The 16,621-nt window shown below is 35.8% G+C and overlaps 1 protein-coding gene across 1 annotated transcript; it reads left to right on the top strand.

The window, feature by feature from the left end:
- Positions 1-7,855: 7,855 nt before the first annotated feature.
- On the top strand, positions 7,856-10,936 carry LOC122415259 (uncharacterized). Its single transcript, XM_043427247.1, has 4 exons — positions 7,856-7,986; positions 8,078-8,159; positions 9,585-9,891; positions 10,536-10,936. Exons 2-4 carry the CDS (start codon positions 8,135-8,137, stop codon positions 10,639-10,641), a joined length of 438 nt encoding a protein of 145 aa, XP_043283182.1. The 5' UTR covers positions 7,856-7,986; positions 8,078-8,134; the 3' UTR covers positions 10,642-10,936.
- Positions 10,937-16,621: the final 5,685 nt, after the last annotated feature.

Below are 16,621 nucleotides of genomic sequence, written 5' to 3'. Positions count from 1 at the left end.
ATTGTATAAATGAAAATTAAACAAAAGACTCCGCCTTGTAGAGCAATTCACTTTTTTTTTCCTTATCGACATCGTATCTTGCTATCAACATTCGTCTTGCGAAAAAAAATTGGATTTCGAAGAACGATAATGCATTGGGTGCTCTTATTTAGTACAAAAAGAATCCTTTCTTAGGAATCGATTGACAACAGATTTTGAAAAAAGTGCGATATTCAAATGTCATTTTAATTTCAACACAAGAAATGGCAGAGTCAAACGAGGCCGGTCCGCCCCGATGAGCGGATTAACGGATCAGAAAATGTACAGAAAAGATCTGATGCCGATTGTTTCTACGAAACGAAATGCATTTTAACTTCGTCAATTGTTACTTTCGTGTTTTTCTACCAATATTATCACCCAAAATAGTATATTTTTTTTCCTTGTCAAAACTTGACGATGAGAATCCGCAATTACCACGATAAATGAGAAACCCTTCGATTCGATTGAAGCAGTGATATTTTTACGAGCTTGTTTTTATCAGAACGCAAATATTCTTTATTCAGTTGATTACGCAATTTTTTTCGTATCGAAATTCGAATTTTCGGGAAAAAATTAAACGAACTATGAGTAACGGGCTCTATCTTTCTCATAATAATTCAACACTATTCTTTATTATCGTACAGCAATTATTTAGACAGTATGCCAACAAATAAACATCACTATCCAAGGTCGCATATTGGGCCTCTTTAAGCCGTTGATTGCGACGTTAAGAACCGAGAGAAAACGACGATTTTTTTTATCATAATTTTATGGAATAATAGTCATGTCATTCTTCTCGAAACCGGCTTATGAGGTATTGAAATATGGCTCGAACTCTGGCCCATCTTCATATTTTCGGATACATTGCAGCAACGCTCGTGTATGCTGATAAGGACGGATCGAAATAGTCGGAGCAAATAACCCCTTTATTTGAACAACTCGTGTTTACGGCGTTCCTTCTCCTTTTTTCTGCGTCGTAGTGTACCAATCCTCGAACACTTGGGACGTATAAATTCTCATCGTAGAAGCATCTGTTCTAAGAACTGCTCAATCGTTATATCGAGTCTACCGATCATCCTACGAAGCGCAGTTGATTAGAGAAAATTTCGAAATGGCTATCGCTCTGCATACGCTCATTTTGGGCGCCACCCTCGCAGTTTTTGCAGGAGGACAACCACTTTCATCGCCCTGCGATCCAGCGAAAGTGAGTATCGAATTTTCTAATATTCTTTTGAATCGTACAGTTATCCATTACTGGTCGGGGTAGGGTTCAATATGTCGAGTAACGGAATTGTAGAACGGTGGATACTCAGAAATTTTTTAAGTTGCAATATCAGATTGGAGAAAAGTAAGTAATTCGAAATTCTTATGTCTGATCGAATATTTAGCAGATTACGTGTTTAATCGAATATTTTTGCTTTGAATTCGTATGTACTAGAAAATATATATTTCGATATTTTTCATTTCGGATGCAATTTTAACAGACCACACGAATGTCAAAAGTCCATATTTTCGAATTCAAAATGGAGAGTACACGGAGAAAACGGATTCGTTTTGTATAGTGGGGAATATATTTTTTCAAGAATTTTAAAAGTATTTAGGCATCGATTACAAACAGCATAGTATTTTTTGAATTTTCCAATTTTTCAACCCTTCAATTTTAAACAGCTTCATGAGCATAGCAAAAAGTGTGATGCACGTGCGAGAACTATATTTCGTTTTGTTTTCGAGTGTTATTCATCATGTCAGACTAGCACTTACTGATAAGTGCAAATGTATTGTAAATCACAAATTTTCACTGTCAGCATAGTAAATTCTATGATAAATACACGAATGTACACCGAATACGTGTGACATTTTACCATACATATCGTTTTTTTTTTTCAGGGTTGCCCGAGCATACTTAACAATATAAACATTTGAAGTGACTGAAAACATTTTTTACTATGCTTATAGAGAAAAACACTCTCAAGTCTTTTGAATAAAAGGGATGAGTATTGGTCTTTTTACTATGGTGGATAGAACAGTATTTATTACTGCTCTTTGAAGTAATGCTGCAATTCAGTTCTATACTGTCCCCGAGATACTATATTCTTAGTACTTTCCTCTAGAATTTTCGGCCTCGTTTTCTCCGTGTAGTTGTTTTGTAGACGGACCAGAATATCGAATAGCAAAAAATCGAAAGTGAATTTTTCGAGCTAATAAATCTTGGATATGCGGAATAGCGATGGCTCGAAAAGCGAAAGTAAAAATGGCGATGTTTGAAATTGGCGATCACCAGTTTTAGTGAGTGAGTGAGTGAGACGCGTGTATTGTGAGGTCCGCTGCGTTTCTTTATTTTGATCGGTCGACTTTCTAGCGTTTCACTATTTATTTGACCTTCCGACTTTTTGGTGTGTTTCAGTATTTCAACCGCAGTAATATATTTAGTCTTTCGTGTTATTATATTTTCGAAATTGTGAATATTCACATTATTGCTGATTGTAGTAATTTATGAATCGCAAGGGTGATAGTCGAATTTTCGGAAAATCGATATTTTAGTTGTCGTTATATGGGCGATTGTTACATTCTATTTTCGATGTAAACGTGTTTCGAACCTTGAAGTTTCGACTTTGTTTATTTTCGACATTCGAAGCTCTAGTCGAATCATATTATCATTCAAAGTTTATAAACTCGAGATTTTAGCTGTTCGAAATTTTAATAATTCTAATATTTTTATTACCTCCACCCACGGCAATCTTCAATTATTTTATACACTCATTTTAAGGCCGGTTTACAAACCAGTCCGAGCTGTGGGCAGGTCACCAAATTCGGGTTAAACCTCACTGAGATTCAGGATATCCTTCGTGTTTTCAACTCGACCAATTACGGAGAATTGGTAAATATGAACAACTAATAATTCAATTATATTGACAACTAAAATATTCGAGGATCAACATATATCGGAATGTGTACCTATTTTACACCAAACAGACATGGTCGAACGACTTAGCTCTTCAGGCCCAAGCTGAACTAAACCAATGCACTATCGAGGAGACTTCGTGCACCCGAAGTCGTGAGTTAATTAATTATGTGATAGTAAACAAATTTTTAGTTTTATTACGAATCGTAGTACTACGCCTTTAAGGAAGATCTTGCGTTATTTGTGATTCAAAAAAGCAACTGAACTTTTTTGCTCTCTTGATGATCAAAAAAACGATTAAAATTTATTCTCGCAATTATTAAAATTTTGTGTAACTTATTTGTTAAGATTGATAAATTTTGAAAATTATGATAGCGGTTAAAATACTTTCGCAGTAAAATCGTCAAGCAAAGTGTGACAACAGCCATCTTCTATTTACGCATGATTATGCATATCTATATTTTAAACCAGCTGGCTCATGGGATTGTCGAAACGTGATTGTCGGGATTGTCAAATAGTGTTTTTTCTTTTTCCATTCCCAAATTATTTTCAACGTTAACAAGGGTTTTTTAAGACATCATTGGTCTCTAAAAACATTCTACTTTCTTATTTTCGTTTTTGGCTCCTTCAAAGTTGGGAGGATCCTATTACATTAAATTCAAATCATCACACAGGGAGTGTACCTGTCATAAGAGCCTATGTATAACCCTTCGAAAAATGTGATTTTTGTTAATTGATTTCTCGGCAACTAGACGGTAGATCCTCTAATAATTCCGGGAATAGACGCGTGGTATATATTTCTAGCATATTTCAAAATGTCAAGTCTTAAAGTTGGAATTTTCGATTTCCATTAGATTCGCGTTAACTTCCTTAACTGCATTGAAAAACGAAAATTTTTCGTTGAGCTTAATCCACTTGGTTGGAAGAAAAAAATCGTTAGGACCAACAACCTCTTCATTGAATGACAAATTATTGAGTTTATTCAACTGAATCATGAATATTCGTTGTATATGAGTCAAGGTCGAATCGTGAGAAGCAAAAGGATTTTTTTTAAACAACTCGTATTGTTTCTTTTCTTCCACATACTTTTTAGTTACTTCAATAAATGTATGTTTGGATCTATCAAAGCTTTGTTCGTTCAAACAATAACTTGTCTAGCACTCATAAGATTTTCCAGTCTCAAAGCTATTTTTTCTTGTTGAACGAAATAATTTCATTGGAAGATAAAAAAATTTGTTTTCATCTAAAATATCAAGTGATGAAATTCGTGTGCAGCCGAAGGACCGAGTAGAAACGATGACGTTCTATTTGGCTGTCAAAATCCGGTGCTTTTCTGGATAGTGTCCAAGCTTCTAATTGCAAACGAGAAACAATTATTTTCTCTACAATGAACAGTTGAATTTCAACGTTTCCTCAAATTCCATGCACGAGTCGGTAGTTGGTGGAGAGTGTTCAAGAGTGAGACGAATTTTTTTCACAGGTAGCCACCGATTCAGCGTGCATTATGAATCAACTTTTGACGGTGTAGACCCTCCCGCTGAAATCCTTGAATCGGTCCGACCATCGCTCCTGGACGGAGCTGTAAAACCTCGGAAAACAGCAGGGAATCTGGAAAATCATTCCGACTCAATGTTTTCCTCGTTCAAGAACAGACTCAACCATACACGGAAAGTACATAGTTCAATCGCACACGATCTAATAAATCGTCACAACTCAATTAAACAGAGTATGATTGATGATATGAATAAGATGGCAGCGGATATGGAAAATTTTCATAACACAATTATACGTGACGCACAAAAGGCGATTGCAGATGCTCGGAATAGGACAGCGGATTTAAGGAATAGTTTCGCTGTAAGGTTTCCTTCTAGCTTCTCGTTCAGCGACCGTTCAAAACCTTCATTTAACTTCAATAATGACGAATCGTAAGTACAAAAGTTTAATAACCAAATACAGTTATTACCCACAGTTTTGCCCGAATGATAGCAATCTATGAAACAATAAACGAAGAACTGCAAGTCTTTTCCAACGAAGCATTCATTGCTGTTGGCATTTTTCCCGAAAATTCTATGTCTTACTCTGTCTAAAATACCGTACACGTGCCAACTTTTATAACGGTTCGATAATTAGTTGCAGGATTTTTATATAACAACCGAACTCACTTCGAAATAAAATACGTTTAATCCTGATAATTGTTCACATGATTGATCGGAAGAACAATGAAAAACACGCTAAAAAACGACGATGAAAATCATTGGAAATACATGGTATTCTAACTCAACCCGTGGCATATTTAAACGAATAACCATCAATACTTTTTCGTTGATTTGAACACGATTTTTCAAACTTTCCAATTTTTTAACTTCACTGAGTTGACCTCTATTCAAAAATTGCACAAATTAAATCATCTCAACCTAAAATACTTTTTTCCCAAAATTTTATCCTGTTTTATGTGTGATTTTTATTGACGAATTTTGCAGATTAACATTGCATCGACATGAACCAACGGCTGGCTACTATCCCGATCTGGTGGGGTGCGGTTTCATTGTAAGAAAGATAGCTGATATCACAAATCATAAGCTCCTGTGCTATTTCGATCAAGCACGTGGCTAGCAGGACTTTTTTGACAACGTCCAATGACAACATGTCAATTTCACCATTTCAATTTGATTTTTTTTTTTTTTTTTTCAAATCGATATCGCAGTTTATCGTTCTCATGCTTCAATTCGATTCAGATGTTGGAATCGAACATTATTTCACATAGAATTCAATAAAATTCAAAATTTTATTCTATACCAATTTGATTTTCCTTGCCCAATCATTAGACAGACGAATATACTTTAACAACGATTATACTGAATAAAAATAAGTCATATAAAATAAATAAATAAATAAAAAATAAAAAAAACTTATTTCGTATAGTGCAATTATAGTTAAGCGAATGTAGAACTAACACAAAAATCTCACACGTTTTCTCACATTTCGTGGATTAGTTATCACAAAGGGCTTGTCAAGTCTCGAAGTCGGAAGTTTTTATTCCACACCTGACGGATCGTGATTAGACGAACTAATTAAGACAAATCGATGACCCTCGTCAACACGATTGACTCCCTACCGAATCTATCGAGCAACAGACCCAAAAATTTCCCCAACTTCTCTAACGACAGTAGCTCCCACAAATTCCCCCAATTTACTAAAACCATAGTTTCAACAATCGTCCTTATCAGAATAACTTCCCAGACTTCCCGCAAGTCCCCAGCTCTCAGAGCGCTCCTGGAACTGCATAAACTTTCAAAACTATCGTTGTGTACCCGCGGCACGCCGGTGACATAATTTTAATCCCTTTGGATCACTTTAAGGTAATGGAGCAGTCGCTATCTCGTCACCGTGAGTGCGAGAGAGATAGCTGCAATTTTCGAAATTGAATATGTTCGACACGGTTTGATCAATAAAAAAAAGCTCCTGTCAGCGTATTTTTGCCATCTTTCCGCGTCCGCTGACAGAGCCTTTTTTTGATTAGTCAAACGACAGCGGAGAATTTTCATTTCGAAAATTCGAGGTGAGGTTAGTCGACTGATCCATGCTCTTAACCTTGACTCATCTCCACGTTTTCGGATATACGTTACAGCAATGCCTATGAGCGCTGATAAGGACGGATCGGAATAGTACAACCCCCTTATTTGGACAACTGGTGTACAAAGTGTTTCTTCTAATTTTTTCTGCGTCGCAGCACCGACTCTTGAAACACTTGTCACATATACCTCGTGACACAGAGGCTTCTCATCTCACAGTCAACTGCTCAGCCATATAAATTGGCTCTACCGACCATCCAAAAGAGCAGTTGGGCAGAGAAAGCTTTGGAATGGCAATGACTCTGCTGTACACGCTTATTTTGGGTGCCACCCTCGTAGTTTTTGCCGAGGGACAGATATATCCATTGACTTGCGACGCGGCCAGAGTTAGTAATCATATATATATATATTTTTTTTTTTCAATCTTTTGGCCCTTAGATTTATTCAACGTGGGTCGACCGATGCTTAAGGGTGAATGATACAAAAGTCGAAATAATTAGAAATTGATCAAATTTGGTGATAATGTTCTTCAACATCAAGTGCGAAAACACAAATTTTTTCAAAATTTTCTTCTGTTTAGTTATCAAGTAATTACGCATTAAAGCAGATTTCTTATGCCCGGAATGTATACCTATATATATGGAAACGCTATGCTTATACACGTGAACTTTAGTGATCAATTACTCGATAACTGTACAGAAGAAAAATCTTAAAAAATTTGTATTGTCAAATATGGCACTAAAGAATATGATCACCAAATTTTATAAAATTCTGATCATTTTGAATTTTTTTATGTTTTTAGCATGGTTTAGCATGGCAACATTGTATCGCCTGTGCAATATATCCTTAAGGAGGGTGGCTACCGACGAAACAATGTTGCCATGCTAAACCATGTTAAATACATTAAAAATTTCAAAATGATCAGAATTTAATGAAATTTGGTGAACATATTTTTTAGGGCCAAATTTGACAATACAAATTTTTTACGATTTTTCTTCTGTACAGTTATCGAGCAATTGATCACTAAAGTTCAAGTGTATAAGCATAGCGTTTCCATATATATAGGTATATATTCCGGGCATAAGAAATCTGCTTTAATGCGTAATTACTCGATAACTAAGCAGAAGAAAATTTTGAAAAAATGGTGTCTTCGCACTTGATGTTGAAGAACATTATCACCAAATTTGATCAATTTCTTATCATTTTGACGAGTGTAGCCACCCTCCTTAAAATGGGCTCTCAAGATAGATGAAACTGTATGGATGCATTGACGAAGATATGGCGAGGTCTTGGCGAGCGAAATTCACGATCGACCACTTGTTCTAAATAGAAAAAATATTTTGTGACAAGCGAATAGTGAATGATCGAGTCTCTTATTTGTAGGCTGCCTCCGAAATCAGTCCACGGTGTGGTCAGTACATCAAATTCGGACTAAACGACGTTGAGATTCAAGGAATACTTGATGCATTCTCTTCGATTCGCAGGCAATATCTGGTAGATATGAACAACCAATAATTTGACTATGGGAAATTAAAAAATTTGAAGATTGACATATCGCAGAGTGTACCTTTTTTTCACCAAATAGACATGGTCGATAAACTTGGCTCTTCAGGCCCAAGCCCGGCTAAACCAATGCAATGACATGGGGAATTCGTGCTTCCAATACTGTGAGTTAATTACGTGATAATAATCAAATTTTTTATTTCATTACAAATGGTAGTACTAACCCTTTAGATAAATTGAGAAGCGAAAATTTTTTATAGAGCTAAATCCATAACGTTGGAAAAAAATTGTTAAATCCAAAAATTTCTTCGTTCATGATGATTAATGATTAAGATTATTCAACTGAATCATGAGAATTCGTTGTATATGAATAAAGGTCGAATCACCGAAGCGATTTTTTTCAAACAACTCGTATTGTTTGTTTTCTTACACATACTTTTTAGTTACTTCAATAAACGTATGTTTGGATCTATCAAAGCTTTGTTCCTCCAAACAATAACTCGTCTAGCACTCATAAGACTTTCTAGCCTCAACGATATTTTCTTGTTGAACGAAATAATTTAATTAGAAGAAAAAAAATTTGTTTCCATCTGAAATCAAGTGGTGAAAATAGTGTGCAGCCGAAGGACTAAGTAGAAACAATGACGTTCTATTTGGCCGTCAAAATCCGGTGCTCCTCTAGTTAGTGTCCAAGCTTCTGATTGCAAACGAGAAACAATTATTTTCTCTACAATGAAGAGTTAAATTAAGGATATTTGGTACAGGCTTACAATGTTGCCATGCTAAACCATACTAAAAATATAAAAAATTTCAAAATGATCAGAATTTTATAAAATTTGGTGAACATATTCTTTAGTGGCAAATTTGACAATACAAATTTTTTAAGATTTTTCTTCTGTACAGTTACCAAGTAATCGATCACTAAAGTTCACGTGTATAAGCATAGCGTTTCATATCCGGGCATAAGAAATCTGCTTTAATGCGTAATTACTCGATAACTAAGCAGAAGAAAATTTTGAAAAAAATAGTGTTTTCGCACTTGATGTTGAAGAACATTATCATCAAATTTGATCAATTTCTAATTATTTAGACTTTTGTATCATACATCGTTAAATCAACGTTTCCTCAAATTCCATGCACGAGTCAGTAGTTGGGGAGAAGAGATTTAGGAGATTAAGGAGGGTGGCTACCGACGATACAATGTTGCCATGCTAAACCATGTTAAATACATTAAAAATTTCAAAATGATAAGAATTTAATAAAATTTGGTGAACATATTCTTTAGGGCCAAATTTGGCAATACAAATTCTTTAAGATTTTTCTTCTGTGCAGCTAGTTAACGAGTAATTGATCACTAAAGTTCAAGTGTATAAGCATAACGTTTCCATATATATAGGTATACATTTCGGGCATAAGAAATCTGCTTTAATGCGTAATTACTCGATAACTAAGCAGAAGAAAATTTTGAAAAAAATGGTGTCTTCGCACTTGACGTTGAAGAACATTATCACCAAATTTGATGAATTTCTTATCATTTTGACGAGTGTAGCCACCCTCCTTAAGGAGACGGAGACGATTTTTTTCCACAGCTGGGCGCTCGCTTAGTATACTCCACTCAAGCAACGACATACAGTCTCCCGCTTATATCATACAATCGGCCGAACAGGCGCGCCGGAACGGAGAGATTGCGGCTGAAAATGCTCGGAAGGAGGCAAGGGCTCTGCAGAATCTTTTAAGAAATCAACAAAACGCAATTGAACGTGAGGCACAAAGGGCGGTTGCGGAGGCTCAGAATATGGCAGCGAATCTAAGGAATAGTTTCGCAGTAAACTTCCCTCCCAACTTCCCGTTCAACGGCGCATCCAGACCTCCATTTGACTTCTATAATCAAGGATCGTAAGTACAATACTTTTATAACCAAATACAGTTGTGACCCGGAATTTTGCTGGAATTATAACAATCTATGAAACGATAAACGAAGAGCTGCGAATCGTTTCTATCGAAACATTCATGCTGGCATTTTTCGCGAAAATTTTATTTTCTACTCTGTCTAAAATACCGTACACGGGCCAACTTTCATTACGATTCACTATAATTAGTTACAGGATTTCTAGATAACAACTCAACTCACTTCGGAATTAAATATTTGATGCTTGATGCGAAAAAAAAAACAATAGAAAACACACGCTACAAAATGACGACGACAGTCGTTGAAAATTCTTCGTATTCTAACTCATTGCGTGGCATATTTTAACGAATAACAATAAACATTTTTTTGTTGATCCGATCCCGACTTGAGGACGGCTCAGTTAACTTCCATAGCCAGTCGATTATTTTCCTGAATGCTTGGGTTTGAGAAAATCGTGATAAAATACACGCATACTTCATCATTTCTTTTTCAAACTTATTTCAAACAACTTTCAAACTTTACTTAATTGGACTATTCGAAAGTTGCGAAAATAGAATCATCTGAACCTGATTTATGTTTTTTCCCTTGATTTTGTGCTATTTTACATGAGGTTGATTGACAAATTTTGTAGATGGTATCGATCGAAAAGAACGGCTGGCAACGATGTGGGGTGCGGCTTCCTCGTAAGAAATGTTTATGGCAACATGGAACATAAGCTCCTCTGCTATTTCGGTTAAAGTGGATGGACGAATGGATAAACGAGTCTAGCAGTCTAGCAGGATTGTTTCGACAAAATTGAGTCTACGTGTCATTCGATTCTTCCGTGTTGAACGAGCTGACTTCACATTTATTCAAAGGACACCGATTCGCATTATCTCCCACTATTTCAATTTGTCATTTTAAAAATTGATATCACAGTTTATCGTCTTCGTGTTTCAATTCTATTCGGATGCTGGAACCGAATATTATTTCTCGTCAAATCACGTACAATTTAAAATTCTATTCCATATCGACCCGATCATCGATCATTGGACAGATGAAAATATCAAAAACAGTCGCACTTAATGAAAATAAATAAAATAAAATAATTGGAAAAAAAATATGAGAACCTTTTGTTTTTGAATAACGTTGAATAATAGTTAAGCGAATGTAGGTGCAGTTGGTTTGGTAGAGAAGCACCTTCGTTGAAAGTGATTCATCAATTCGATATAATTTCGGGGAAACGAAATGTTGAATTTTGATGAATTTGGAATTCGTGCTTCCAGCGACCCCATCATTTTTACCCACGACTCCCACTTTTTGTTATTGACGCAAAGCTGCACACTGAAAGTCGACTGAAAATGAATTTAAAGATTCTGTAAAATTTTCGAATTTGATATACTCGCATCGTTGCCTCTGTTTTTGCACTGTATGCAACGATTCGCTTCTGAGAAAACCGACTTGGAGAAAAATAAATATCAACTCCCACCAGATTTTTCTTCTCATCCCGTTTCTCCTTAGATTTTCATTCGTATACGTGGGCTGTGCATCCGCAGAGTTCTAGTCGCTGTTCGAACGGAATTGAACGATTTTTTTCTTTCCATGTCCGCTGAATTTCTTGTCTCAAATTAATTTTTCCATTATAAAAAAGAGAAATCCAGAAACGAGAAGCGAAACGATTTTTACCAATTTCTTCCAAGTTGAAGAACGACTTTCAATCCGAAAGCCATTATGATTTAGGAGACTTTAACGCACACATAGACGTTCATCGGGCGAAGATCTATTGGTGAAATTTCGTGAACGCCCAGAGAAGATATCGCGAAAGCGACGCGTGCAAAATATATTCAGTAGAAAAAAAACGACATTTGCAATGGAAACTTCAATTTTCGAATTGCCATCGGGGAAAATTTTCCACGTCTTTATAAATTCTTTCCATCCTCATCAACATTTCGAAACGAATGGCTTTTTTACAACACATAAATCGAAGAAACGAGGGTTCATGAGACATCGATTATATTCGATAGTTGTGAAAAGTACTCGAGGCACGATCTAGAATCAATCACTCGGCAATTTATAGCTTTTTTCCTACAAATCTGATTAATAATCGATAATTCCCCTTGAATAATGAGAGTGATGAATCATCCATAATTGGTAGTTGAAGAGCGAGTTATTGATAACCGTTCATAAACGCGTTTTGTTAATTATATGAGAATAATTGACACAAATCACAAAAAGGTTATAATTCCGAATGTTTTTTTGTGGAAATGTGAGAAGATTTTTTTCCATCGTTTCTCATTTATCAAGAACTTTTGGGCACTGGAATCTCGCTTTCATAGAAAATATTCGTCTTTTTTCGTCGCCTTGAAATCATACAGCGAAATGGAAAAAGAAGGTCGAGAGAAAGACATGATCGATTGCGATGAAGACCGTTGATGACTCTCCGCATCTCCTTTTACATACTCACGCGTGTAATCGGGCGCATCCACGCTAAGACAAACGCCCGCGTGCTATTAAAACTGCGTGGTCGATGAGTCACTTTGATCTAACTGTGTATACTTGCCCCTGTGCCTCAAACTGACATCCCATTAAGGATCTTCCATCATCGATGATACTCAAACTCACATTATCGTATATAAACGAAAATCATTCTGTATTCGTATATGGATAATATTCATTCTTTAGCTTTGATATTTCTCCCAAAATCGACGCAATGAACGTGACTGATTTTCCTCATTCAAATTCGTAACGAAATAGAGTGTTTTCACGAGCCCAATATTCTCAACAACGATGATTTGAATTTCAAATTTTCGGCCCTTCTTTTTATTTCCTTCAATTCTAGATTTTTTCATTCAAAAGATTTTCTATCACTGAATTTTATTTGTTCGTTCTATTATTATTGATTAGATAGTTATTCAACAATAAATAATTCAAGTTGCGTAAGTCATTTAATAAATAAGTATTATTAAATAATTAGCAAATTGATCATTAATTAAATTATTTCTTTATTTTACTATTTTATTATATTAATTATTATTATTTAATAACATTCATTATTTATTTAATTATTTTTTTTTAATTTAATTAACGAGTTAATAAATTATATTAATAATAATATAAAAATATAAATATAAAATATTAATAAATTAATTATTTATTATTAATTAAATTATGTTACTGAATTTGTCTACAAAAATAAAAATTCATTCAAACTCGTCTAATGGATCAAATGAAAATGTACATCAGTCAATAGTCACGAGTCACGACTGCTCATGAGACGAGAAACGTGGATCGAAGAGATTTCGTATCTGTCATTCGAGGTGCATAAAAAGTTTTAAGACCGTGCCATATCGCATGACTTTGGGGGGTTTCGGAAAACCTCTACTTTTATGACACTTTGTCCGGACTTCGAAGAGCTATCGATGTGTCGTCTCACGTTTGGTATTTTCTAGCCAAGTTAAAAATAATAATTGATTGTGATTATTCCGGGGGGGAAAAAATATGAAGAAACTAACAATAAGCTTGAACAGTTCAATGTTGTGACTTGAGAAAAATGATCTCCGTAAAAACGGGGGGGGGGGGGATGGAAAAAATAAATTTCATTCGCTACAAGGTCTCGTTGGTAAGGAATTTTATGAGGTTTCCTCGCAGTCTGGCTATCGCGAGAACACACTCGTGATTCAAAGCCGTATCCCCGAACGCCTACTCTCCCGCGGAGAGTCCAATTAAAGACTTTCACGCGCAAGAGGTGAGAAACGAAAAGGCGACGATTCTCTCGGGAATTTATACAGGAAGCTCCCGACAAAATAGGAGAATTCTCAATTTGCACCGTAATTTTTGTGATCGATTGAGAGCTCGCATGACGAACCCTCGTGGAATAATCGAACCCGACGATTACACGCTTTGCCACGAACGGCGCGCCTGGATAAATAATGATGACCACGTGTCCGGGAAACACGCATGTCTTATGAAGAATAAGGCCGATCGAATAAAAGAAGCATCGACCCATGAAATTTCGTATCTGAGCCCTTGATCTTGAATTTTCATCGCTCCTGCGAGTTTCTCTTCGCGAGAACAATAAATTCGAGATAAAAAAAACGGATCGAGTATAATGAGGTATGCGCGGTAAGATTTTGGCCTTGGAAGCCACTCTTCTGGAAGCGTTCCACTGAATATTTCATGCAGTCAACTTCATTGAGTTAAAACCAAAATACCTGATTTGTACAAATGTCTAATAATTCGTAAAAAAAAAAAAAGAAATGAAGATTGAAAAATAACAGAAAATTGAAAAAGAAAATTCACGACTGCGAATGGGCTCGAAATTTTGAGTTCTCCGGCTCATCCAGCAAATTGACTAATCACGTCTGCCACGTGTCGGTCGGGCGGCGATGATGCGTCCTAATTGCCGGAAGAATCCTCCGCACATCCTCGTCTCGAGAGAAAGATTAAAGTATAGTTACTCTTCCTACTATGCTATTCGCTGTTGAGCTACTACGCGGCTAAGGCAAGGCGAATTCTAATTATAATAAACCTCAATGATCTTCCCACGCTTTTCGACCGCGATACATACGAGCCGAGAAGACGATGTGCATGCGCTGCGTACTTGTATTTACACGTATATTCGGCGTCGCTATTATTTTATCGTACGCGAGTATAAGAACGAACATAAAAAGCGGCGTGTACACCGTTCGCATTCCGGACTTTTGATCATCTCGCTGCTGAACGCTCCTTCGGATTATGCCACCACAAAAATGGGCGGCGAGCTGCTTCGAAATTTCAGTATAAGATTTCATTGTTTGGAAAGAATTTGAGCAAAAAGGGGTTCCAATTAGTGCGAAGTTATAGCCAAATATCGCTGATGGAAAATCCATAGAAAATTCTAAAACACCATAAGGTGTGCGGTAACTCGCTGTGGGGAGACGAAAAAAACATCGCGAGGCGACAACTTACCCTGGAAAAATAATCCATGGAGCACGAGGTTCATGGCTACGCTCGATTATCGGAGATTCGTCGACCTGAAACAAATTTCGAAAAAGATTCGTTTACTGTAAGATGAATAGTGTTTACTTAAAGGGGAATATTAGTGTGAAAAAAAATCGAAAGAGTCGCAAAGGAGCTTCTGTATGGTCCAGGGATAGCAGACTAATCGGTAAGAACTCGTTTTATATTAATGTTCAAGTTACTTCATTCAATTTAATCTTCTCAAAACTTTAAACGAGTTTTTCTCGAAACCATGTTTTTTGACCTGGTTGACAGCATAATTCTAAATTATGTCCGATCGACTTCATTTAAAAAGGATTCTCTTCACAAAACTTATCGCTATCGTCGCATCGTAGAGTTTTTTAAATTGTTTACTTTTTTTTATTAACAATTTATTGAAAAATTTTTGTGTAAAATTCAGATTTTTTTTTTTTAATGGCCATCATTTTGTTTTATAATCAAAATTTTCAAATTTTCTACGATACTGCGATGGCTATACTATTGTAATTTAATAATCCTTTTTTGAATTTTTGATTTCAAATGCTTGCTGTATAGCACTTAAGCTGTCAACCATCGAAAAGTCTTTTTTTGAAACGTCACATTGCGACCGCTTCTCTGCTTAATAAAATGTACTAAAAATAAAAAAAAAAGTTTCTTTGTATACTTCGTTACTGCAACTTTTCAAAAAAAAAAATCCCAAAAAAGACCTGATTTTCAGACTGTCACTCTGAAATTTCCCCTCAAGAATTCTTTTTTAACCGATGAAACGTAACGGAAGTTAATCTCCTAGGGATATTATCGTGCCCGGGTGTTGTGTTATAGCCAGTTGTCAATATTTGCGATGTCAAGTAGCCCGAACAAACGCACCGTTTACACACGTTCGAAGGTTTCTCATTTTTCCGTGAACTTCACCAAAGCAGAGTCTGTCGCACATTATGATGGAAGACCATTTCTCTGGCCAGTCTTTTTTCGGATTACGTCTTCACGAAATATTTAAGATAATTCGTCTTTTACATTTATTTAAAAAAACATTTGGCAAGTAATTATTTTGCAAACTTTTTCCCAACGATCCTACTGAAAGTGGTTATTGCATCTTATCTAGGTTGGGTCAAAAAATCAGTACGCATTGGGATTTGAATACGAATAGGTGCTAAATGGTTAGAGTAATCGATTAAATCGAAGCGAGACCTTTTTTGTAGAGCGTTCAATTTCCTACGGAAATATGTCGTACTCATTCGACAATAATTATTTATCGGTACTTAACCAAACCAAAAATAAAAATAAAAAGTTTCAAGAAAATCTTCAACCTTTAACCCCGAATATCCTGTAAATGGTTAGGTTAGTGAAAAAAGTGTAAGAGGCTTATTTTGTAGAGCGTTCAATTTCCTATAAAAATATATGCGGGAGACCGGCTTAACAATCGATTAAAGATGGAATTTTGTCATTTTCATATGAGACTGAATTCTTCCTCTTAATATTAAGAGCTCATCTTTGGTGAGTACTTTCTAGAGGTGTCTGTAGGAACTAGTTTTTCAGTGTCTCATCCAAAAAAAAATTAAAGTCGATTTTTTTGCCCATCCTAATCTTTTCCTCATTATTGCTGAGGAATAAGCTTCGCTGACGTCAAAAACATTCAACGAATTATTTGCTCAATCGTCGCGAATAAAATCAAATTTCGTTGTCGAGTCAACGAAAGTTTTGGTTTATTCTTTTCGCTCGATTTATCGATGCAACTAATTTCTTTGTATGGAATTTCTTCGG

The sequence above is a fragment of the Venturia canescens genome, chromosome 1 (genome assembly GCF_019457755.1).
Source record: "Venturia canescens isolate UGA chromosome 1, ASM1945775v1, whole genome shotgun sequence".
Classification (NCBI taxonomy): Eukaryota; Metazoa; Arthropoda; class Insecta; order Hymenoptera; family Ichneumonidae; genus Venturia; species Venturia canescens.
The sequence above is the reverse complement of the archived record's forward strand: the minus strand, read 5'-3'. Positions and strand labels throughout refer to the sequence as shown.